Genomic DNA, 27,131 nt, shown 5'->3' with positions numbered 1-27,131 from the left:
CTTCAAATTTAATGATGACTACAGTTGAATGATTTAATTATCTAAGAGTAGTGATTATACTAATTAGCTTCCTGCAAACTAACTGATTAGTTTTTGATAATTATGTTCAATTACTGCAACAACAGATTAATCAAAATTCCAATTATTCTGATTGTAATAAACATAACTCATCAAAACAAGTGTTTAAGACCATTATTAATTCACGATCAACCCCACATTTTGAACACTTTATTTATATTCAATATAAAACTAAAACTAATTGTGTTAATATCTTCAAACTAAGAACCAATCTGACAGAATAAAGATGTGTTTTCAGCAATTTATGCAAGTGTTTTAAACTTTTATTTTGAAACAAAAAAATGGCCACAGTTACTACTTCTGAAAGGCTTCACTGCTTTACTTCTGAGCAATTCTGGGTTATTTGAGGAACTTCTGATCCAGTAAATTATTTTATCCCTACTTGATGATGATGATTTGGAAAGTGAGAAACTCAACTTGAATAAATCTAGTGAAAGTCCTGTGGCAGGTCCTTCAATGGTTAGTACAAGTAAAGGTAAGGGAAAGACCAGTGGTGTTACTCTAGAAAAGAACAGCAGAGGCTAGATTTAAACACAAGAAGAAGAAGAAGAGGACAGTTGTGAGAGTAAGTTGGTTGGTTGTTTAGCATTTTATGGCTCACTAGGTTATCTATGCCAAACAACTGTTACAAAAATTAAAAGTAAACTAAAATTATTAAAATTCATAAAAAGGAATCAAGGTAAAACAAAACAAAGTTTAATTTTTAAATTAAAAACTTAAATAGCATTAAATTTAATTTTTAAATCTAGTTTACAGCAGTAAGAAATAAAGTAAAATAACTTTTAAAAGACTTTCTGTAGCATAATTTTAACTCACCAGGATGTCTAATGGGTAAGTTCAAACATCAGAGTTAGCCACCCGAAGTTGGCCCTTTGACATCATGAGCAATTTCTAATTTTATATCAAACTAATTTTACTTTAATTCATAAAAAGAATGATGTTAAAAAACAAAGTCTAATTTATGAATTAAAATCCAATGGCCTTTCAAAAGCTAAAAATGTTTGTAAGGTGGATAATGTCACCATCACCAATGACAATGTTAGGCGTCAGGGATAAATCTTGGGACAAAACATGTCTAAAATGATGCCGTTGTTGAGAGTCGTAAAGAGAGAGTAAATGTGGGCTATTGTGACCTGAGTGTCACACAGACTACTCAAACAATGAATTAAAAAACTGTGACCAATGTGCAGTCTAGTTAGGACAACTTCCTTTTTCCAAACCTTATAGAAACAAGATACCCAAAATCCAATAAAGGGTTTTATTTGAAAAAGCTTATTTTCACACTGCTCACTCCAAGTTGGCTGACAACTTGCATGAAGTCAAGCCTTGAATACAGGACCATAGTCCATGTATGGAAAAGGCACAGCAATAATAGCTACATAACAGACAGATTCAGCTGCAGTGTCGGCAAGCCCGATCCTGTGATTACCAATGTGGTCTGGTATCCAGGTGTAGGTAAGCTCATAGAAGTAGATGTTAAATAGAAATAGGCCAGATGGTAATAAACCATGGAGAAATGGGCTGACCAGTGGATACAGCAATGTCATCCAATGACAAACACAATTCATTCAATTGTGCCAGGATACAAAGGCCAAAAAGGAGTGGTTTGTTATGAATTTTGCGCAAAGCTACACTAGAGCTATCTGCACTAGCCATCCCAAATTTAGCAGTGTAAGACTAAAGGGAAGGCAGTTAGTCATCATTACCCACTACCAACTGTCAGGTTACTTTAAAAACAAATAGTGGGATTGACAGTCACATTATAATGCCCCCATGGCTGAAAGGGCAAGAAAGTTTGGTGTGATGAGGATTCAAACCCTTGACCCTCAGATTACAAGATGAATGCCTTAATCACCTGACCATGCTGAATTCAAGATTATACTCACAGATAAAGGAAAGGAAATTACTCTCACATACTGTTGAGGTTTGGGAAAGGAAGAAACAATTCTAATAAAGGAAAAAGTTTGTATGGAGGTAGAGTGCATGTGCAACATTGATGGCAAACAAGTCAGACTGTTGCCAACCACAGGCCAAAAGGAGAAGGAAATACACTTTAAGGGAATGGTGAAACACAGAACACGAGGAAAGAAGTTCGAACAGAAGGAAAGAGAATGAAAGACAAAATTAACATCACAGTCCAAAAGTGTGGATCATCAAAGTGGATGACAAATCCAGAAGCAACAGATTAACATGGATTAACAAGTGAAGCAAAGATTCTACAGTTATTGGAAAAACAAGGGATATGGGATAAGGCTGCCCAATAACCCAAAATCAAGGAGAAGAAAGACCTCTAGCTGATGGGCCATGTCTGAAACTCAGACACACCAGCCACAGTTGGTTGAGCAGCTGGAAATCCCAGAGAAAGGGAATATGTGGAAAAGACTTCCACTCTGTTAATATACCTCCATGGAAGAAGAGTATACGGACTGAGTCAAATAGAAAGCTACATGACAGTTGAAACCATATCCCCTCACCTAGTACCAAACAAAGCTGACAGAAAAGGTGAGAGATATCAGAGAGAGGGTACAGGAGGGAATAATTGGAGTTAGTGCAAATGAGAAAACCTTGGTTGAGACAGCCAATATTGAGCTATCATAAGGACAGGCAAGGAGCTGTATCGATTACAGAAACCACCCAATGAAACAATCAGATAAGAAGATAAACATATTGGAATTTGCAGGACCAGTCTTGGCTGAAGAAATCAATACTCTAAACCTAGAGATTATGCACCAGGGACCACAAAAGAATAATTTGTTATTCAAGGTAGTTTTAAACTGACCTGAGAAAAACCCCACTGACTGCAAAGCCAGAGGAAAATGAGAGGACCAAGAGATAGGATTCCATAGTGAAATGAGGAAGGTGAATAAAGCAATTGAGGTGGGATAAATTGATGAAAGGCCTCCAGCCCATAGTTGTTGCTTTTTTGTTTTTAAACAAATAGTTCAGTGTAAAAACCTGGTGACTAATGTGGAACAGGTTTAATAGCCTGAGGAGGTCCTGAACTACCTCTGATAGATGCTAAGATCTCAAGGAAGGAAAGGAAATGGGTACATGAGACAAGGAAAATATAGCATGAAATGGAATTTTAACTTCTTCAGATAAAACTTGAAGAAACCAAACATCATTGAAAAAAAAGAGTATCCTTGATGGAGAAATGGTACAAGTCAAGCTCCTACTGGATCAAAGCTTGCTGGTTAGTCACCAGTACTACTGGTAATGTAGCATGCATCATCAAAACAAACGATGAGCATGAAGTGGGAACAGATAAAGATTGAGAAGAGGAAAGATGAGAAACCTTAATGAATAACACACTTGGCTCCTTCTGAAACAAACAGGCTTCCAGAAGGAAAATACCAGACTATTGTTGGGCCAATGCCACAATTCCAAATACTCCAAGCTAAAATATAAGAACCTCATATCTTATTTTGCTGAGACATGTTAATGTACTTAATCAAACACAGTGGTCCCATTCACCTTTTTCAATCTTTGAAATGGCCCCTTATATACACTTACTTCAATATATAACATGTGAATAACCAACTGACAGTTTAAAATGTCCCCCTAGTGGTTTTCTCAGCCATTTTAATATGCAAAAAGGCTACCACAATATTTTGAAACAATATTTTAATAAATCAGATTGTGTTTTTAGTCTGCTTGAAGTTTCATTTTTTTAAACCTAAATACACCTCACTTAATAGGCTAAATAAATTACAGTGAAATTCTACGGTATCAGTATAGATATATATGATTCTTTGGTTATTCAATAATGTGCGTGTACACACACACACATGCACACATACATACATATAAAACCTAAAAAAAATATTTTAATATCCTCCACATGTGAAATTTTAAAAGGTTTAGCAACCTCTGTCCAACAGCAACCAAGTTCAAAGCTTGTAGGAACAAGGTAATGCAAATAATATTTGAGACTTTTGGGATGGGGAACAGCTTTTTACTCGTAATATGAAATCACTTTGCACTCAAACTAATAATGAAAGACTTGATATTTTCACAAACACATCTTTAGTAGAAGTTTTATTAAAATCTGATTTTCTGTGAATAAAATACTTGTAATTCTTTACCAAAAGTCTATCAAATTTTACAAAGATACACATGCTGTATCAAAAGTTATAGTGCAAATACTTAATGTGTGCAAAAGTGCAGATGAACTTGTATACGTTATACCAAGCCCACTGCAAAAGGGTTAATAGCCCTTGGACACAAGCCAGACCTTACCCCATTTAAACATAAAGCATTCATTCTAAAATATTCCATTGAACTTATCCCATAAATTCAACAAGCCATTCTGCTTGAGTGATGTGAAAGACAACAGAGCTTTATTATATGAAAATAGTAACTATACAGTACACTTTTTAAAATAAATTTTTCAATTTTTATGTCTTGGACAAACTGGCATAGCTTGAAATATTCTGGTTGAAACTGAAGAGCATCATTGTTTATGGTAACATTTACATATATATTACAGGGTGTTATTCAGCTTACTGACATACCATATGTGTTAAGAAATGTATTCCCTTGTAACTGAAGTATAAAATGGAAGACACTGGACTCATCCTAATTATATTACTGGCAATTTATTTTGTCTAGCATTAAGACCCTGGTGCTTACCATAATTCTGAGTCTTGTGCAACTACTGTGGCTAAAGTAGTATCATGTGACAACAAATTCTACTTTTATTTTATAATTTTATTTATCATTCATTATTCCTTCTATAATTTAGTTCAACTATGAATTTTCAGTTAAGGTGCTCTCTCATTTGCACCTGGTCTATGATGCTTACCACAATTCCTCTTTTTCTTAAATCCCCCCCTTAATCATATATATATACACATACACCATACAGCATCACCATACACATAGTACTTTTTTTTGTAGAGAGAGAAAGAGAACTTTTTGGTATCATATGTGTCGAAAATATTTGAGCCCAGCTCCCCCAAGGGCACAGGCCCCAGCGATTTATACCAAATGTACTCACCCTCTCTCAACTCCTGATCTTATATTACTTAATTAGTAATATATTAATGGTATTACTACTGATGATAATCTCTTACTGTAGGCATTACTTTAACTTAATTACATAAATGGGGTAAAAGGTGTGGATTTTATGTACATAAAAGTTTCAAAAACTTTTGGTAAGGTACCATTTGAAAGAACAGCCCAAAAATTCTCAAGGATACAGGCTGGTGAAAAGCAAAGAGTAAAGTACTAGTTTCCACTACTCATTTACTTAAGAAGTGAAACTGCAGAGTCAACTGAAGACATGTTTGATCTTTCTAAATAGATCTTTTTTTGTAGAACTTACTTTAAAAAATTGGACTTAAAAAATTAGTACTTGTTTTTGCAAAAAGCTGCAGTTATCACAGTGTACTTCCAAATTTGTGTTTCATGCTCCATCTCATTCGTACTCTCATGCTAAGCCTAAAAATAATTAAGCACAACCTAGGCGAATTTTACATACAGTAACACTTATTACTAGTATTAGTAACACTAATCAATCTTTAAACTGGATAGCATTAATAACACAGGATATATATAGAAATAATGTATCTATTTTGCAAAAACCTACCAACTGGTATAAAGTTTCATTAACAATACTAACTACAAACACTGCACAAAATAACAGTTTTAACGTATAAAATTGGTTATTACACAAAACCAAAAGCTTTGTTTCACCCTAGCAAACATGGATTCTCCCACTTTACGTTATTGGACCTGGGAACATTGAGGCTGCAATCAATTGCAAGGCCATTTAGTTCACGTGACCAGTAATGGAAGGTTTAAAACTCAATCATATTCTCTTCGAAACGTATATTATGGCAAGTAAAATGTTTCCTTTCTCTGTTACCTCTATTAATGCAACAGTGATGAAATTCAAAAAATCAGGCACAGAAATATTAATTTTGACATTTGTTTAAAAATAAAATAACATCAACTTTCACTGTAGGTAAGTTTTAATTTTCGTAATAACCTTTCCACTCATATTATCGAGTCATCATCGTGTAAAAGTAACATTATAAAAGCTGAAATTATTGTTCCGTTCAGCAGATTCTTCACTAAAGATTAATTGACTTTATATCAAATTTTTAAAACATATACAAATGTGCAAAAGTGTTAAGACAAGATAATATTTTGTCTTATTTTTTCTATTTTATAGGGTTACTTCTTCTGTGACATTACAGAATGTAAATTTTAACACTATGGTAAGGCTTCACTGATCACTGTTGACAACTGAATGAGCCAGGATGAGAATACTTATCATTCTATAGAATTCCCATATACTTGTGCCAAATTTTTGCTTAAATGAAAAATCTAAATTTAGAGTCTGAAACAACTTCAACAGTACCCATGAAGCGTCTTAACTTGTAGAAAGAAACTAAGAAGGAATTAGCATATGGTACTGGTATATACTAGAAGAAAAAGGGCAATTTCAGTTTCGAAAGGAGTATCTGCTTTTATAAGTATTATTTTGTGAACATATAAAACAGACGATATGTTAATTTAAGGGTAATTTTTAAAGATCCTAATGAGTAATAAAACTGTATCGAAAATAGGCGCGCCCCACAATTGATATTGATGACAAAAAAGAATATTGATATACAACAAATAAAGAAAACTTTCCAAATGTAGGGTTGGCATTTGCGTCATCCTATATAGTAGAACAGAACAAGAATTAACACATTGCGCTCATACGTGTAGGCGTGACTTGTCTTGGGCCCGGCATGGGTAGGTGGTTAGGGTGATTTACTTGCAATTTGAGGGTCACGAGTTCGAATCTCACTTAAACCATTAAAACGCCCCCACGACTGAAAGGGCAAGCATATTTGGTGTGACGGGGATTCGGACCCGCGACCCTCGGATTACGAGTAGAGTGCCTTAACCACTGGCAATACCGGTCCAAACCTTAACGAAGGCTAGATAAAGAATGTAGTGTTTCAGAAATATAATAGGCCTAATAGTAATGTCTAAGTTGATGGTTTGGTGCCTGGGATGTTGTGTCGGATTTACTATTATGTATTTATTTTAATATCGATGATTATTTCAGTTAAATATATATTTAAGCGTGTAACTTAAACTATTAAATCTATATTCAGAAATTTCCGCCTATTCATTAAACTTATGTAAGATACTCTAGCGTAACACAGCTAGCCCATTGTGTTAAAGTCCAAACAAACAAATACTCGAGTGTAAGAATCAACAATAAATATATTACGAAAGCGGCTCGGCATGGCCAGGTGGGTTAAGGTGTAATCTGAGGGTTGTGGGTTCGAATCCCCGTCGCACCAAACATGCTCGCCTTTTCAACCGTGGGGGCGTTATAATGTAACGATCAATCCCACTATTCGTTGGTAAAAGAGTAGCCCAAGAGTTGGCGGTGATGACTAACTGCCTTCCCTCTAGTCTTACACTGCTAAATTAGGGACGGCTAGCACAGATAACACTGGAGTAGCTTTGTGCGAAATTTAAAAAAACAACAACAAACAAACAAATTACGAAAGCACTAACGTGTCTTCTGTTTGTTTAGAATCTCGCCTAAACATTTATAAACCGACGTGCCAAGAAAAGTTATATATTGTTGGTTTACTGCTATTGCCTTGGAAATTATAACTCTGATAAACACTCACTAATCAGAAAACTGCAGATATTTGACCAGAAATGTATATAGATTTCAAATATTACACATCATTCAACTGCAGCGGATTTGCATCGGATGTTAGTATTTCTATGAACGCGTTAAATAACTTCAGCTGTAAGAAACTAAGGTGTAATCAATAAAAAGGTAGCTAGGTACCCGTTAAGTGAACTGTACTGATATCAACTCCAAATTAATTACATCATCGTGAATCGTCGATAAAATATCCAGTTCATAGCCGAAAGAAGACTTGATATTATTTGTAAGTCTGTAAAACTTTTGTATGTAAATCATTATTTGTAATAGCCGTCATTATAACTTGTATTATTGATTGTATATTAAAATATATTTGTGTTAAGAAAGAAAATTGTTTGTATTAATCTTACTGACAAATGTCATATATTTGATACATATCGATATTTAGTTAATTTCTAAATCAAAGTTACAATTAGAAGCTTGCCCGAGATAAATTGCAAAAGGTGACAATTATCAATCCGAAATTCTTGGTCCTTGTCCTATTGCTATCAAAACTCTTTCCACATTTTGCTGAGCGTATTTGCGCTAAATGTGACAGTTATACCCTACTATTAAATTAAACAAGAGCAGCTCAAGAATTTTCTGTCTTTCCTTGTAATGTTTCAGTTCAAAAGTAGATCAAGGTTTGCGAATATTACAAAAGTCTTGTAGAACAATTAAATTGAATTCTCAATATACGATTTGTACAGAGTTACGTAATGAAACTTGTCGTAATTGTAACTTGTAAAATACTCACTTTCAACACCCTTATTATGAAAACTAACCAATCATTAAATAAACTTAATAATAACTCTTAAACTAAATTGGCCAGGTGGATTAAGGCGTGCGACTCGTAATCTGAGGGTTGCGGGTTCGCATCCCCACCGCACCAAACATGCTAGCCTCTTCAAGCGTGGGGGCGTTATATTGTGACGGTCAGTCCCACTATTCGTTGGTAAAAGAGTAGTCCAAGAGTTGGCGGTGAGTGGTGATGACTAGCTGCCTTCCTTCTATTCTTACACTGCTAAATTAGGGACGGCTAGCGCAGATAGCCCTTGCGTAGCTTTGTGCGAAATTAAAAAACATAAGCAATAATATCAAATATACTTTTAAAACAGTCGCAATTTCGGCTACTCTTAATCTCTGTTGTGACGTTTTTAGTCTAAAGTGTGTAAAGTTACAGTTATATTGGTTATCCATATGTTAAATAGTGGTAGTGTTGGCTTTTATTGGTAAGTTTTAACTTTAGTCGAATTAGTGGCTGATCAGTGAGTTCATTATATATGAGAGCACCAGTATGTTTATTGAGAAAAAGTGTAGGTTAGTAAAACTTAAACTAAATAATCCCTACTTTGGCTAAGACTAACATAATTATGGTGATTTGCCAAATTAGGGATAAGATGTTTTAACTAACTCACTTTTTGTAGTTTTGATTTTCTTATTTCTAATTGTCTTTATAAAACTTAAAATTTGTATTATATTTTAATATATGCAAATAATTTATCATAGAGCACATGCTACACAATTGGCATTTAGTCATATGCTAACAGAACTAATATTTATAGAATTCACTGACATTCACTTTTCATTTTCATTTGTAGGTTGAGGAAACCTGTGATGTATCATCTCAATGTATTTTTGTTTGTTTGTTTGTTTGTAATAGTTGTTGTAATTTATATAGCACAAACCCTCACAGATGTCTTCTTAGGACTGTGTATCTTGCTGTTTATGAGGGTAAAATAGTTAGTTGCTATTAATCATTAGCTGACTAATATTTAAATACCCTTTGGTATTGCTAACGTAAAACTGCAAAGCTATTTTAACCTAAGTTAAAAATATATTGATATATATCGATAGTTCACATACACGTTCAACATAAACACAATAGCAGGAATGCTGATGTTCAACTCCAATCGCATGATGGCAACACCAATTAATCCAAACGTAGGAATTATATTTTAAAGTATCTATATTTTAGTCTGTGCTCATACATGGAGGCAGTTTTTCTTTTCTTCTCAAAACCAGAAGTAGGCAGGCAAAATGTGTTAAAGCTAATGACAGAGCAAAAAAAAAAAAGAAGAAGAAAGAAGGAATAGGTACTTCACCAAAATTAATTGTTTTTTTCAACGATGACAGTGTTAAAACAGAGAAAGAGGTGTGGAATACAAAAACGCTTTGGTCAAGTAGAAACTGCAACAATAACGAAGTAGACATACTACAAAGATACAGTTAGGAACAAGCAGCACTTGGAAAATAAGTACAAAATGAGGGTACCGAAGTTATTATTCATGATATTGGTAACAAGAAATATCCAATATATATAGGCTTAATTTTTCCATTAACATTAATGATTAAAAAGCGAAGTAGTTACCAATAGGTCACGGCTCATGCTAACCAAAAAGCTGTTTCCAAGAGATAAAGAATAAGGTAATAGGTGTTTTTCAGAACATTATTATTATCGCACAACAAAAGCAGGTGCCTAAGTACGTATAACATGGATATATTAGTCACCTAAACTTGATTTGGTATACTGTGAGCCCTGCTGATTATTGTAGCAAATTCTTTTGGTTAAAGAAATTTATAACTGGAAAGATTTTTCAACGAAAATACAGTCACGTGAAACTTGTGAAATATCTTTGCATTTTATACGAGTACTGGAAACCATAGATATACAAAGTCAAGTATAAATTCAACATGAAGTGAACTTTCGGAGGCAAATTTTAAAACGATTTTTTAATGTTTACAGTGAAAACTTTGGCGATGAAAATTAGACTAACTTATTGTCTGTATTTCAGCTCTAAGCTTCAGGCATTTAATTTGAAATTATAAAGTGCATAGGAATTCAAATACTATAATTAAATAAATGCCAACAATGAAGCAACAACGGGTGGCGTTACAGTGGTGTAGAAACTGGAATGTCTGAAAAGAAATGAATACGTTTTATGTATACTGCACATCATACAATACTAAACGGCTAAAAGGGCGAGCATTTTAGTGCGAAGGGGATTCGAACACGCGACCGTCAGATTACGAGTCGAACACCTTCACCCACCTGTCCATGCCGGACCGTTAGAAAAGCTAGCGACTTAAAAATGCACACTGCTATTGCTGTTATAAATCTTCATGCTTTGATATCCAGCTGTAAAATCTATAACAAAAAACTCTTTGTTGGTAGGAAAATGACCCAAGCCCCCCTCAACCCCCCAATATTGTTACCTACATATATTCATAAAATATGGAAAACACACTCGTCGTTGTTGCTTAACAATTAACATCAAAGAGACAGATCTGTAGAACACATCGTCTTCATTAAGATAAAAGATAGTTAGCCTGATAGTGACTTTACTTTTCCTCAGAGTGTATTAACTTTGCATGGGATAATTCGTTTCTGCTGTGTAAACTATGTCTTTATGTTATATTTCTTTTGATTTGTAGCTTTACTCTTAATGGTATATTAAATGTTCAATCTAAGCTAGTCTTGATTTTCATTATTATTATGTATTACCTTGGGTGTAACTTAGGTGAGCTTCCTCTTTTACATATACGCATATTTTTATAAACAGATTATTTCTAATTTGTAATAATGAATTATTAATCAGAGTATGAGTTTTCAATGAAAACTGCATTGAAAACACAGTTCAAAATAGCACACCTTTTTGAAATGTACCTTGGTATTTACATTATTATAATTTACCATCTATACTTCATATTGATGGCATTTTGGGAAGCTCCTTCACAGTTTACCTCAGCCACCCCCCCACCCCCCTCCCAAAGAAAATATCGCTGCGCTGCCACTGGAAGACAAACGTTTTAACTGAGACTCTGGACAAATATACACTTTTGTTTAGTATTTTAGTTAAATGCAAGGCAGACGTTTCAACTGAGACTCTGGACAAATACACACTTTTGTTTAGTATTTTAGTTAAATGCAAGGCAGACGTTTCAACTGAGACTCTGGACAAATACACAGTTTTGTTTAGTATTTTAGTTAAATCTCAATAACGAGCGGTAAAAGAACACAATATATGTTGCTTGGGATCCCTACAATACAATGATGCTATTGCACTCAAAGTGTGTTTTCCTAGGAAACCAGCTGTTACAAGAAAACACCATGTTAAAAATAAAATATAAAGTCTATACTACATATAAATGTTTAAAGGTGAGCTGCAACTTGATTTGTACACATCTCGCAAACGTAATCTTTCCTGAAAATAACTGAAAGTAAGTGGAATGTTATATTAGATGCTTTATATTTTAGGAATCACTCTTTAGATTGAATAATAAGCGAAGATGATATAATATGAATGTAAAAATCAACTTCATTTGAATAATAAGAACTTTAAACATTGTGTATGTGTGTTTCGAACAGTTATTTCTTTTATCTAAGGAATCCAGGTAAATAAAGTAGGTAAAAAACCAAATACCATTCTGCAAAGGCTTTTAGTTTTCTAAAACAATAATTTAGTCATTTACGGATTCACTACAAGCACGAAAGGTGTTCTGTTATATTTATTAATATTTATATAGATATTTATTTGAAATAATCGCAAAAAAAGAAGTTAAACTCGATAGTTTAGACATTTTTAACAATGAGAACCTTATATATATTGGACCAAAGAAGTGACATGCAAACTCTCACTAAAATAAAATTGTCTGAAAAGTCATCCAAATAAGGTATATATAAGCCATTTGTTGAATGAAAACTTATATTAAAATGTGAAATTAAATACTTATATCTAAATGAAGTTAAATGAATAAACAAAATCATGACAACTGCGTTAAAAACAGCAAATCCCATCCTCTAATTAACTATATTATAACCATAAATGTTTCAAGACATAAACCGAAACAAATTAACATGAAATTAGGAAGTAAGACCCACATTGCGGAGGGAATACACCGTCTATCAGTGGGTCTTCTTCCGCAGTTACCTCCAAAACCTAGGATACATTTTATAATCCCACTGTGTAGCTTCTACCCTAGGATATTTTATTAAATATGTGCAGCGTATATTTTATGATTATAATATATACATCTGTAAAAATGGCTGGTATGAGTTGAGAAAATTTTTATGTAGAGGAACGAACAACGTTTCCATTTTTCTACTTGTTTCTCCAATAAAGAAGTCGTGGCAGTTATCATATTGTATTTTATAAATAATGTTGGTATGGTGTTTGTAGATATGTAGACGACACGATATACTTGTACAGATATGTTGAAGACACGATTGCGGGATTCACATCTACAGAGCACACACTAAAGTTTTTCAGTCATATTAGCTTTATACAACCCGACATTAACTTCACATGTAAACAGTAAGAAAGCAATCAAATATAATTTCTTAACCTCAACATTTCAAGAACTGATACGCAATTTAAAACAAAAATCTACCGAAAATTCGCCCATACTGGACTATACATTCCTTGGGACTCAGCACATGAAACAAAACAAGAGCTCAACATATTAAAATAACTGCCACGACTTCTATATTGGAGAAACGAGTAAATAAATGGAAACCAGATTCAAAGAACACAAAGAGTCACCTTGACACGTTTTCGAACATAGCAAATCAAATAAACACAACATAACCATAGAAAACACCCAAATACTAAATAAAGAAACAGACATAAACAAACGCAAAATTAAAGAAGCCTTACTTATACAACAACTCAAGCTCAAAATAAACTAATACAAAGGAACACCTTCACACCTATATTAATAAATATAATCAAACATCTATGCACGCCCTCTACATTTCTACGCTCAGTTACACAACCCCCTTCAAACATGTGGTCAGCTATCAGTCAGTTACCTCTTTCTTTCTTTATGAACCTGACGATGACCGAAGAAGGTCGAAACGTTGTTCTTTCCTCTACATAAAAATTTTCTCAACTCATACCAGTCGTTTTTACATATATAGTTTTCTCTACAAGAGGGTTTTCTCGTTATAACTGATTAATATATACATCTATATCTATATATATATAACAAACATGATATTTTATGCTGATATAAACAAATGTTGTGTACATTATTGCAACCTATGCTAGTCTTTATTTTATGTGACAAGTTTAATTTGAAACAAAATAGCAGTATATTCTTAAAATTTTGGGGCAAAGTGTCGACGAAACTTGTTTAAATTTCGCGCAACGATACTCGAGGGCTATCTGTGGCAGCCGTCCCTAATTTAGGAGTAGAAGACTAGAGGGCTACTCTTACTGTCACATTACAACGCCCTAAAAGGTCTATTATGTTTGGTATGACTGGAATTCGAACCCGTGACCCTCGGATTACGAGTAGAACCCCTTAACACGCTTGGCTATGCCGAGGCCGTGAAACTGCTAATCTAATAATAACTTATTGATTCCAAAGATTATTTTACAACATGAATTTTTAAAGTTTTTGAAAACGTCACTAAATGTTGAATATAAGTAGAAATGGTACCCCCAAAACTGTTAATTCAGGACTTATACGGTTGCAAATTATTTTTTAACCTGAAGATGACCAGCCGTCTTTAGAATATATTCATTAGCCCAAATTATATATATTATATTTGTTTGTTTACTAGAATTTTGATTTGTTTGTTTGTAATGGTTCTGAATTATACAGTGGATATTTGTTTAAAGGCGGGTCTAATTTTGACCTGACACACCCGAACCATAACTGTCGGATTGACTGTCTGAGCATTTAATCACGAAATTATAATTTCTAGTTGTTATAAATTTGTGAATACAAAGAAAAATGACTGCTGCAACTGTTGATTCGGATTTAGGGACGACACTTCCTCGACTACATAATTTGAGCGTGAAAGGCTTTGGCTGGATATATATTTCACGAGTGACTATATCTATCCAAACCAAAATTTATATTTATGTCACTGATTCTTAGTGTTTAGCTAGAAAATTTGCGCAAAACAGCCAATAATTTTGAGCTGATTGAGTATAAGGCAGTAAGTAAACAATTTCATAAAGAGTTATTCATGAATGTTGTGTAATACAAGTTTGAAATTGATATATGCTAGAATTATCAATTGATATTTGAATTAAATCGAATTGAAATATTCAAGAGTATGTAATATCATCTATAGAAATTAAAATGAAACGACAATAGCTTGTATTAATATACAAGTGTAAAACTTGCTAAACCTTGCAATTTACTTGGTTATGATTCAAGCACCCGAGAACACACGGTTTTACTGAATGTATTATTAAGATTGTTTCAATATACGGTGCAGTTGAATTGCATGAAATTCAAGTTATGAGTATTCACTGGGACGCAATAAATTATGCCCAAGCAGCATTTGTTTGCAGATGCTTTAACCCTTTATTAAACATGTAAATAAAAGGAATATGTTATTGGCGTTGGATCCAGTGTTTTTAATGTAACCTTCCTATTTCTTTCTTACTGAACAGCCAGATAATAGTGAAATAAATGTGTCTGAGTAATTGTGTAAGCCGTTGTTTTTCCAGCAATGTCTCTTGACTAAGGTAACTATTACCTTAGTTGGGGCCAGATCGTCATAGTATTCAATCCCACACTTCTAACTGAGCTTCAGAATTCATTCATTTCTTTTATTCCTGGCTGTTTCTTTTCGTGGTCAAACTTTCATCTTCTTTGGACTTGTAGAACATTATATTTTTTTCTCTTCTCTGATCACCCATAATAATAAATCGACAGGCACGATTGATAAACATAAAGAAGTAATTTTATTCAATAGAACAGATAATCGAAACATGTAGTATGCTCCTCAAAAATAAACCTCTATATACAAGTATCCCTATCCTGCACAGTGAAATATCCCGGTTGATCAGCTAAAATCTAGAGTTCGTTTCTTTGGAATGGACAGAAGAGGGTAGTCCGAGTGGCTTTGCTCTGAAGCAAAGAAAACAAAGAAGCATAATGAGTGACACAATGGTTCAGAAACATCGAGATAAACAAATTGCAAAGTCTTCCAACAAACGGTTTTTCTCATAGATTTCTAAAATATGCAGAAGGTTTGTTGTTCATATATTTTTATTCTTTCGAAGCTTCAACCACATACGTTTATCGTAAGCAAACGTACACAGATTTATTGACACGTTTCAACAGTTTTTCCCGAACTATTTTTAAACGAGCATATAACATCTGCTCTGACTCATAGCCAGGTGGATAAGAGACGCTTAATTTGCAATCTAAGAATCGCGGGCTCGAATTCTATCCCACCAAACATACTCGCCCGAGGGAACGTTATAAATTACTGTTAATTATTGGTAAAAGAGTAACTCGAAAGTTGGCGGCGGATGGTGACGAATAGCTGCCTGTAGTCTTTAAATGATAAATTAGGGATGGCTTTGCACGAAATTCGAATCAAACAACTTGACTAGTCTCTACACACCGAAATAACCAACAACCTTACAGAATATTATAATTAACAACAGCTATCCTTTGCATTTATTCAATCACAAATGAATAGTTAGAACTTTTTATCCAGAAGTTAAACTACAAATGGCATTCAAGTAACATTCAAGATACAAAATATGTTTAGATTTAATGGCTTATCACCGAACTCTATGCGTTTCAAGGACTATCAAGCAGAATTGTTAAAAAACAAATCAGGCTTCACAATTCGCACACATTGCAAAAGCAACAACTACTTCATCTTGTTTACAAATTTCAATCATCTCATCTCAATCATCCAATAATGAATTTTCAAATAAAGAAATTTTATCTATTGTGAATAAACTCCCAATCTAAAATAATAACACAGCTTCGCTATAATTTATCTGTTTTGAATTACTTGTACATATTATTACAGTTGTTGTACTTTCCTATTATTTCTTGTTTAGTTAATTACGTATTACAATTCACTTCTGCATTCATCGCTGATCACGTTATTTTTTAACAGCGTTAAAATAGTAACTTCCACTGAAGTTAAACAATTTTTAGTGTTCTAAATTTGAAATAATAAGCGTTAATCAAAGTTATAGCTTCTGAAATTTATAGTATATTAACTGTTAATCTTCTAGCTTCTAGAAATGTCAGCTTCCATTACAATGCCGACAATCACTAGCACATACACATGTAATATATTGTTGATTTTTACACTCGAAAGTTTTCTACCACTTTTCTGAGAAGGCAGAAATTTCACAATATTTGTTTCAATTATACACACTGTATAATCACTTTATAAAACAATTATAGTAAGAGCACAGTAGCACAACTACTGCATTAAAAACATGTTCCAGCAAACTGACATATTGGTGCGACCATTCCGATATCAATGTCCTTTTTTATTTACTAATTGATCTTAAGAAGGGCACTGCAGAAGGTAACACAATATTCCATGATATACTGGATTGACCGTCATATTAAAACGCCCTCACGGATTACGAGTGGAGTGTCTGTCATTCAATTTGCTTGTTATGTATACGACGAATAATAAACTAAAATACTGACAATAAAATACTTGTGTTATAAAATAAGACTAAACCTTCATATTTACTCATTTACGTTAGACAGTGTGGCGACATTCTTTGCATGTGCAATAACTCTGTTTCTAATATACATGTCAATTACCTCTACATGCGTTGTAGAGGATCTGCCCACTGTGATGATGACTACTTACACTCTTCTTTTTGAAACTCTTTGTTCACTTGCTGTTTCCATCTTTTTATCTTCCTTCTCCATCCCTGGATGGAACTTCTAAATATTCATTTCTAGCTCATATTGAATAATTCTAAATTTGGAAATAATGTTGACCAACACGTTACAATGTTTACCAGTGTAAATTCATTAACTCATGGACTGTTCTTTGAATAATGAAGCTCAAATAACAAATTGAACTGTGGTTCTTAAGTAATTTCTTGATGTTAAGATTATGTGCCTCCCATGTGTGATATTTTTCAGTCGCAATTGGTTTATAAAATTTGAAACTAAATTAGTTTGCGCGTTTCATATTTTACAGTAAACTATGTTTAATTTTACAGATAAACATGTTACTGTGTTGTGGCTTTTATTTACAGATTAATCGCCCAGATGTTTTCTTGTGTGAATGATGTTATTTTTGTCAACACAGCTTTGATTTTTTGTACTTCTTCATTTTTGCTGTGATAATCATTTTCCATATCTTTTATTTCTTAAATCGTTATATTTATTTTGTTCTAGCTTTTTATTTAGAATATCATTTCAATTTACTTAAACTTCTTCCTTCAATATCTATTCCTTATCCTTGATGTTTTAAACTTCTGTTTTTTCTTTGTGGTGACAAATTTTGTTTAAAGTTATTCTATACCTTCTTCTTATTCCTTGTATTTTCGTGCTTGTACTTCTTTACTTTCTTTTATTATTTCAAGCAAACTTTCATTTTAATTTTCAGCTCTAGTTTCTGTTTTATTTCTCCAAAATAATTTTGCTTCTAACGCTAATGTTTTTCCGTGTCTTTTTATCATCGAGAGTACTTTTTTTTTCGATTATTCGGTAAAATAATGCAAGTTCACTTATTTATTTTAATATAATGTACAAGTTCTACAGGTTAAGAGGCCTAACTCACGAAAGAAGCTTACCTGTCCTTTAGTTTTATTAACATTTCTTCTCGTGTCTATTGCAAACTAAGAAAAACAACGGCACGAGGAAATTTTCTTGAAGATCAATCTAGCAATTTACTATGTTATTATATTTTACAATCATTGTGTTCCTTGACTTTGATCAAAATTCAAGATGTGAAGTCAAATTCAGTAAAGTCATCGACATGTGATTACGCCAGACGAAACTTTATCTAAGAAACGAATAATATAAATGGATATAGTAAATTCATAATTCTTTTAACAACAACGTTTGTATTTCGAACCACCTCAGGCAATCGTGCTCTTCCTGATGTTCGTAAATACCCTACTCAAAACCAACACTTTCGCAGCATTTTGTTTGTTGTTAGTTCAGCACAAAGCTACACAGTGGGATATCTGTGTTTTGGCCTTCACGTGTATTGAACCCAAGCTTTGAGGTTTGTTAGTCTTCATTGTAATAGGTATCTTAAAATTTTAATGGTTTTTGGCTTCCAGTACTGTTTTAACAAACCATACATCAGAGAAGTTTTTTAATACTGCACTTTTAGACTTTACAGGGAGATTTGTTCATTAGTTTAGTTTGTAGTTTTATTGGTCTTATTTCTCTTGAAAAACAACTGTTAGATATAGAAAGTTGGTGAATTTTGAGCTACAAGTGGTTAAAGCTTTATTAACAACGTCGAGATGTAATTGTCTTTATTTTGCAGATAGGAGTATTACTTTGGATGTATTGGAGATATGCTCACAGATTCTGTTGCTATTTTAAATGCTTTTCTGCGCGAGTTTTAAAACTTCCCTAAATTACGTTGAAAGTTCCTTTCTTTGAAATTTTCTTACGTTGTATTCACGAAGACATAAAAATAAGAGTGGTGACACTTCAATTTTGACTATAGGGAAGAAGAATTCACAAATTTACCAGGAACAAAATATATCATCCAAGACAACATGGTTTTCTCTGCATTTCAGTATGCACATTACATTGAAGACTTTATAAAATTATGTGAGCGATTTGCTTATTGTTTCCTATTATAATGCCATTCGGTAAATAAGTATAACTGAAAATCTACTGTTATGATTTCGAGACGAACTTCTGAAGAAAGTTCATAAAAATGTTATAACATTTGCGGATCTATTTCGATGTATAGATGGATTATCTAAAGCAAATAAAAAGAATCCCAGTTGATATTTATATTGTAGAAATATAACTAAAAAAACTTATTTTGTAAGCTTCTTAGATTAAGAATTAAATTGTATTAATATTTTAATTGTAATAAAAATATTTTCTTACAGACCTGATTAAGTATTATTTTCATCGTAAAACATAGAAAAACATATTAAGTTTCGGTAAATCGAGAAATTTTGGTCCGTCCTAATTCATATAATAAAGTTAGAAAATTATGATTTTTAGTATACAACTTGACAAAGAATAAACTTTAAATTCAAATTACTAAATCCTCTTATATTTTTAATTATTCTTTATCTTCAGCTTGGTAAGCTATTATAAGCTTGATGAATTCTCATTATTCTCATGATATTCTTTTGTTTAAATGTATCAATAGCCACGTAGTGTTAAAAGTTACATGTACAGCTATGCAAGAGGAACATGCAAATATATATATAACATTTTTATCCTTTGGTACATGTGTTTGAAGTGAAAGTATTGATCTTATTTTTATAATGAATTTAAATAAAGTTCGCATTTTAAACTGTTAACAAACTCTGTCTGAGATTAAAATTAACGTGTTTGTAATATCCTGTCACTACTGCAGTACGTATAGTGCTATTAATACTTTTGTTTCCTAAAGACAGTTGGCATGGATATTAAACCTTTAATTAAAATAAAGTACAGAACCAAGTTTCGACCTTCTTCGGTCATCTCCATGTTAACAAAAACGGTTTTCAACTGACCATTGCTGGACACATGTCTCAGAGACTAGAGTGTGAACGGGTTAAATTTTTTATTATTCCTATATCTCTTCCAATATATTGTTCACATTGTAAAAACAGATAAAATCTCCACATATTAAGAAAGATGTCTGCAGTTTCTTCAACTTTGCGTCATACCATACCAATATTTTGAGACCAACTTTTCTAGGATCACTACATAATTATCAAATTTAACTAAAATTATGATGAATTCAGGCTGGAATGACAAATTTGAAGAAGTATTGCAAACATGGAAATAAATTACTAGTGTGTATGATTATATGTAATTTAATCTTAACATGGAAGTTACTTTGCATTCGGGTTGGTCAAAAGTTTTGGTTCTATATATTCATAAATATATCTTTACAAAAAAACTTAATTAAAACTCTGACTACAAAGTCTGTCAAAATTATCACAACCAAATGAAAAGAGTTAAGCAACATATATACAAAGGACGTGATTTTGCTGTATTTACTGACTCATAAAGATAGAATGTACCTGTTATTTTTATTAATTTTTAAAATAGTATTCTCAATTTTGACATTAAATGTTTGGCTAGTAGTAAACGTTCGTGGAAGGAAAACTAACAAAGAAACTCATGGTGCATCTGTCAAAATCGGAAAGAGAAAAATCAGTCGATTGAAGACCATACAACCTACTTATCTAGCTAACGTTCTAACCAATCAGGATTAAATAAATCCAGATAGACCTTAAAGGTTCAATCTGAACTCTTGCTATTCAAGATGAGATTATTGACACCTCTGGCTGTCTTGTCCTCCAGTCAACCAGAGTATTTCATTCTTAGATAATCTCTAAAACGAGAGTCGACGCTAGCTTATCATTCAGTTTAAAGTGTTTGTTTATTATTAAGCACAAAGGTCTATCTGTACTCTGCACACCACAGGTAACTAAATCCGGTTTCGAGCCGTTTAACACAGACTTACCACTGTTCTATTGAGGGGCAATTTGAAACTGTTAATTCTGAGCAGGATTAGTAATACAAATGCTATTCAAAGGCCCTACCAAGAAATCTTAACGAAAATAGTTGGAATTCTCAAATATGTTATGCATTATAATTAACAATATTAAATTAATAGCATTTTGTTGTTTTTAAAGTACGATGAGTGTGTTGCAAAACACCAACAAATTAATTGTCTGCTTGTATATCCATAGATAAAAAATCCAAAGGTTATCAGCATCGAATAATAGAAATATCAAACTTAAAATGAACTTAATAATTGAAATATTTACGTATATTTTTTTACATAATAAACAATTATAATCTAAAGAAACCGAAAAATATTATCTTAATCATATTATTTAGAATATTTAAATAGTTTTATAATATTGTTATTTAATGAAAAATATCGTTTCATAGTTTTGAAATATTATATATTTTTTCAAGGACGAGTCTATTTGATAATGAAGATTATTACCATTAAGAAAATGACGAAGACAACAATCCTAGGCGTTACTACTATTATCTTGTGTACACTGTTGTTTGTCAACCATAACAGTGATTTTAAATATGTTTGGAAACGTAACCGTACGTTTGTTCATGCGAGTGGTATTTTGCCGGTGAGAGAAATTTTACTTGATAATGCCACAAGACCTATATCCTCAAAACACGATAACGAGTACAGAATGAAAAATGGATATTTGAAGATTAATCCTGAAACAATGACAAACAATTCAAGTTCTTGGGTGGACAACTGGATAAAGGTTACTTCTAATTTACACATTTACTCAGCTTATTTAGATAATCGTCCTTTAGTTCCATATCATCCAGTTATACGAATATTTGGGTGGTCCACATTAAAAGTTACAAATCTTCAAAATATGAGGTGTTTAACCAAAGAAAAATATTTGAATCAACAAGCAGATCTACGAATATTCCCAGTTACGAAGGTAGTTACAATGGGACTAACGTCCAAAATCTTTCTTTGTTCCATTCCCTTTGGCTATCACAAAATGATATTTTCGGTATCATTGGCATATTCAAATGTTCAAAACCCGAAATGGATTAATGTTCATCATATACCAACTTCAATGAAGCCTGAAGCTCAAGGAAAAATTGCAGTCTGTACTCCTCCATTTTATAACTATATAAACGACACCTACTTACTGGCACAATTTCTGGCTTTTCATCGTATTGTTGGGATCGATCACTTCACTTTTTATGACTTTCAAACACACACAAAAATTCGCGAACTGATTCATAAGTTATCTGAAAATATATTCCCTATTGCGCTCTTGCCATGGAGTGCTTTTTGGAAAGTATCAATTCCTTTGAATCACTATCGAGAAGGAGGACATGCACACTTAACTCAAATTCAGGACTGTCTTTATCGACATATGCATCATTATGAATATGTTATTAATCTTGACTTGGATGAATTTCTTGTTCCTTATGAAAATAAAACAATAACCAGTATATTATCTAACTTTAGGAACTGCAATATTTATGGTGCTTACAGATTCCGACAGTCTATTTTTTGTTTGAAATTTCCATCTATGACAAATGCGCATAATGATTTTCAGTCACTTATAACACTTGAGAAAGTATTTGGAAAACCACTTGGATTAAAGAACTGGCCAGATTACTTGAAGTATATTGTTCGTCCTGAAACCATTGTTTATGGCGGCATTCATAAAGTATATGAAATGCTACCCAATAAAAGTGAAATGAATGTCGATAAAGGCATTCTAATTCATCATTACAGAAAAATTGTGGTTTGTGATTTTCAGAAAGAGAAAAATCAGTTGATTGAAGACCATACAATTCCCGAACGTTATGGAGAACGGATGTTACAATTAATGCATAAATGGGAAAATGTTTTATAAGTAAAATATATCATGATTTAGTTAAAATATAGTTTGGAAATATAAAAGATAATACATATATGAAATTTCTTTCTACACACATTGAAAATTTTTGTCTTTCTTATTTACTTCTCAGACTTTCCTATCAATTAAACAAATAAATTGTTGTATTGAGTAGTGAGCATCGTTGTTTGTGTATTTTGTAATATTCCATAAATAAACTCTTAGCAAGAATCACACAAATATTGAACAAGGCTTTATTACAAGGTAATTACCATTATGACTATAATAAATATCTTAATGAACAATTACTATAATTACTGTTACCTAGATATTATTATTATACTAACTGAGATAGATTTGACCTTATTTCCTTAGTTGGTGACTATAAATGTTCAGCAACCATTGCTACTATAAACCAAATGAGTAGCTAAATTAAAAGATTAGTTTTTGCAGTTTTTCGCAGATAATTCATAACGTGAATCAAAATAGAATAAATAGTAAATCTGCAAAACTACTTCACGCAGTTGAAAGCTTTACCGTCAACTAAAGTATTGTTGTTATATATTGCTCTACGCAAAGTAATAAATTTTACGGTTCAATTAAGCACAGTCTAGTTTTTAATTAATTTTTTGTTTTTGTTTCTACTTGGGAGAGTAGTCATCACAACTGTATGAAGAGAGATATTGATGTTAAACGTTGTGGGCTTGAGCACTCACATCTCGCTTTCATAATTTCTGTTTTTATACCTATTCCTACTCTATTATTTCTCAAGTGAGACTGGCAAAAGGAGGTTAAGACTGATAGATGATCATATTTCTGCAGTCACTTTTTACAATCCCACATTATAACTTGTGCCCTGGAACCTTTTCAGTTAGAGCAACGTTTTTGTTTAATTTATATTTGTTTCGACTTGTTTTTAATGGCATAACAAACTAATGTGTACGTATGTGTTTACAGTTATCTTAAATGACAAAAATATTAGAAAGCTTGATCTAAGGTAGTTTTCTATTGATGAGGTATTCAATGAAAATTATTTTCTTTATAAAAACACTTTTAACATTCCTCGATTGACGAAGTGGTAGAATAGGCATTAATATTTTACATTGAAGTTCTAAAAGTATATTTCTGATAAAAAAACGAAACACTTTAGTTTCATGCCAGCTAAAATCCCAATAAACTAAAGTTAGGTTTAAATAAATAATATTGTGTCTTTGGGTAAAGAAATATGAATAGGAGTCTGTTTAGCAGCATGTGGACTTGTTTAAATTCTTTATAAACAACTTTATACTAGAAATGAAACATTAAAAAAATATACTTATGTGTTTGGTGTTGCTTTCTAGCTGACTGTTGATTCACATTTTATAAAATACAAACCCATCCAAGAAAACGTTTAAAATAATATCATAGTGATACTGACTTTGAAAACAAAGAAGACCAGTATGTATTAATTTATAATTTAAAACGGATATCTTAAACCTTTCAATACGATTCATAGAGGAGGTATGCTATAACACTCTTAGTACGTATTCTTTTCTAATCGTCAAATATTTTAATAATGCATCTGGGTTTATTTTATAATTTATTTCTTATTATATTTCTAAAATACAGCTTAATAGGAGACAAATATTGCAATAATATATCTATATACAATATCACAGTACTGTAGCATATAAAAAGTATAAATCAAATTTGTCATGATGTTTATCGTAAAAAATCAGTGGATGCTCACACTCGATGAAAAGTTCAATAACCCGAAGAAAATTTTAAAACAGTCTTATATGTGAAAGTGGAGCTAATTTATAGCTTGAAAGTTATTTAGTAGAGTTATGTGGATAAAACAAGTCATATGAACCTGCAACTTTTCCCGATGACATATTTCGATTAGGCCGGCATGGCCGGATTTTTTAAAACGTTCGACTCGTAATCTGTGGGTCGCAGGTTCGAATCCCAGTCACACCAAACATGCTCGCCCTATCAGCTGTGAGGGCGCTATAATGTGACGATCAATCCCATTACTTGTTGATAAAAGAGTGGTAATGGTTAGCTACCCTCCTCTAGTCTTAAACAGCTAAATTATTCCTCGTGTAGTTTTGCACGAAATTCAGAAACAAACAGACAATATTTCGATCCTGTGAGTGTTGAGCATAGATTGGATCCAAAAGGTATTACGAAGTTTTTCTTACACGAAAATCCTTGACAGGAGAGAGTTATGATTGATGTTCCATTACAATCACTCTTAAAACAGTATTATAAATATTTAAGTAACACAAGGTTGTATAAATATCAGTCCTTTGATTAACGATTAATCAATCCTTTCATGATATGACAGACTGTAAGGTTATTTTAAAGTTAACATTTTATTATTAAATATCTTTCCTTCGTTTAATCTTTCAGTTACAACGAGACTTTCAATGTTCCCTTTCCTCTTAAAATATTCCAAAGGTCCATTTTATTCAGTAGCTTCCTCCTACAAACCTGCTCTTGATAAAACATCTACGTTGGAGTTGCGACTCGTCTAACACACCTTCGAGATGTGCTTTAAGAATCACAACTCAGTTACTTCAATTCCCTTTCTATACTGGGCAATATTGTACAACATTCTAATGCATATACGAGAACTGGTATAGCGTAGCAACTGAAAACTCTTAACTTGGCCCCATGGAAATTTTAGTATTTGAGTATTTAGTATTGTTTTAATTTTAAGAAACGTGTCTTGCAATTTTTACCTTTCATTTTATTTCATGATCACCTTTACCATCATATTATTTTCTTTATAAATAACATACATTTTGTTTTTCTACAATTAATACTTAAACTCTTGTACTCACTTTCATTAATAACGTTTCCTTCTGAATCAGTTATTATAACTGTTTCAGCATGATACAACTTGTTTAATTCTATCCGTTAATGATCAGCCTTGGTAAGTCTGCAATTTCTGCTGATGAATTTGTGTTTGTGGCTTAGTCCTTTGGTTTGATAGATGCAGTTTTATCTTCATGACACCTGCAATCTTCACCTCCCAAAAGGTTTTCTTTCGACGAAAAATACGATGATCCTATATTGTATATTGGCGATTCTTCTCGGCAAAGCATCCTTTAATTGAGCATTTCAAGAGATTACACTGGTTATTCAACTTCATCGATGGCTTCAGATTATCCGAAGTTTAGCTAGAATTATATGTTTACATTTACAATGGTCTAAAATTGCTTTTAAACTCAGAATACGGAATGACAAAACGACATTTCTACCTCCTTAATGTTTACTAACATATATTCACTCATAGATAACGTCCTGAGTGTCCGATGTTTAATCAGTTGTGTGGCATTCACTGCAACATTACCATGAAAACATGACTAATTTGTAACTTAACTAAATTCCTTCCACTGCTTTCTAGTTATTCTACAAACAAAGGCCTGATCCAGTGGTGTTGAGAGTGCAAACACTGATTCCTGTTTAGTTATCTAAAAAAAACTAACCGCATTTCAAGCACCAATAGCTATCTTCTAACTATTGAAAACCATCAACATTAACATCTCAATTCCTGTTAGGCTTCTTAGTTGGCGGCAAAAAATCACAGTGAATGAGTGATACTTTCTGTTTGCTGACCTATATTCGGCAGTTTCGCGCATTTTCACACATTTAAACCTACGTGCTTAGTTTATTAGATTGAAAATATTTAACCATACTCAAAAAAAGAAAAAAAATACTAATGGATAGACTAAGTTTCGATGTATGCTATAAGCTACCGTTAATGAATTGTACTTTATAATTATAATTTTTCTCACAGATTAGTTTGATCCAATCAAAATATCATCTTGCTTTTAAATAATATATTTAAAACAAGTCAAATTATGTACAAAAATTCTCAACACCATCGATATCACAGTCCATCTTAAACTAAATAATTATCTTTTCTTGTAAAAAGTCCTTTTAGACTAATTCATTTATTTTAGTTTTATGCATTCACTTTCTTTTCAGGTAGTATTTTTTCTTAATTATGATGAATATTTATTTACTGGGATAGATTGAAAAGTGAAACATCTACCTACCTAGCTCATTCGTTTTCACAAAGATCATTGTTTGATATACTT

The 27,131-nt window shown here is 32.4% G+C and overlaps 2 protein-coding genes across 4 annotated transcripts in view; one reads left to right on the top strand and one right to left on the bottom strand.

Moving 5' to 3' along the window:
• The window catches only part of LOC143252975 (uncharacterized), a 173,124-nt gene extending 167,257 nt beyond the window's left edge, over nt 1-5,867 (bottom strand). Inside the window, exon 1 of one of the 3 annotated variants that reach the window (XM_076505946.1) lies at nt 5,752-5,867. The gene's annotated coding sequence lies outside the window, so the exon portion shown is untranslated. Of the gene's footprint in view, nt 1-5,668 lie in introns of all 3 variants that reach the window. The other 2 variants (XM_076505945.1, XM_076505947.1) reach the window with 2 other exon arrangements.
• A 6,044-nt stretch (nt 5,868-11,911) lies between these two features.
• On the top strand, nt 11,912-23,273 carry LOC143254608 (uncharacterized). Its single transcript, XM_076509755.1, has 2 exons — nt 11,912-11,968; nt 21,620-23,273. The coding sequence occupies exon 2, from the start codon at nt 21,637-21,639 to the stop codon at nt 23,056-23,058; it is 1,422 nt and encodes a 473-aa protein (XP_076365870.1). The 5' UTR covers nt 11,912-11,968; nt 21,620-21,636; the 3' UTR covers nt 23,059-23,273.
• The last annotated feature ends 3,858 nt before the right edge of the window (nt 23,274-27,131 follow it).

Source organism: Tachypleus tridentatus, chromosome 6 (genome assembly GCF_004210375.1).
Source record: "Tachypleus tridentatus isolate NWPU-2018 chromosome 6, ASM421037v1, whole genome shotgun sequence".
NCBI classification, from domain to species: Eukaryota; Metazoa; Arthropoda; class Merostomata; order Xiphosura; family Limulidae; genus Tachypleus; species Tachypleus tridentatus.
The sequence above is the reverse complement of the archived record's forward strand: the minus strand, read 5'-3'. Positions and strand labels throughout refer to the sequence as shown.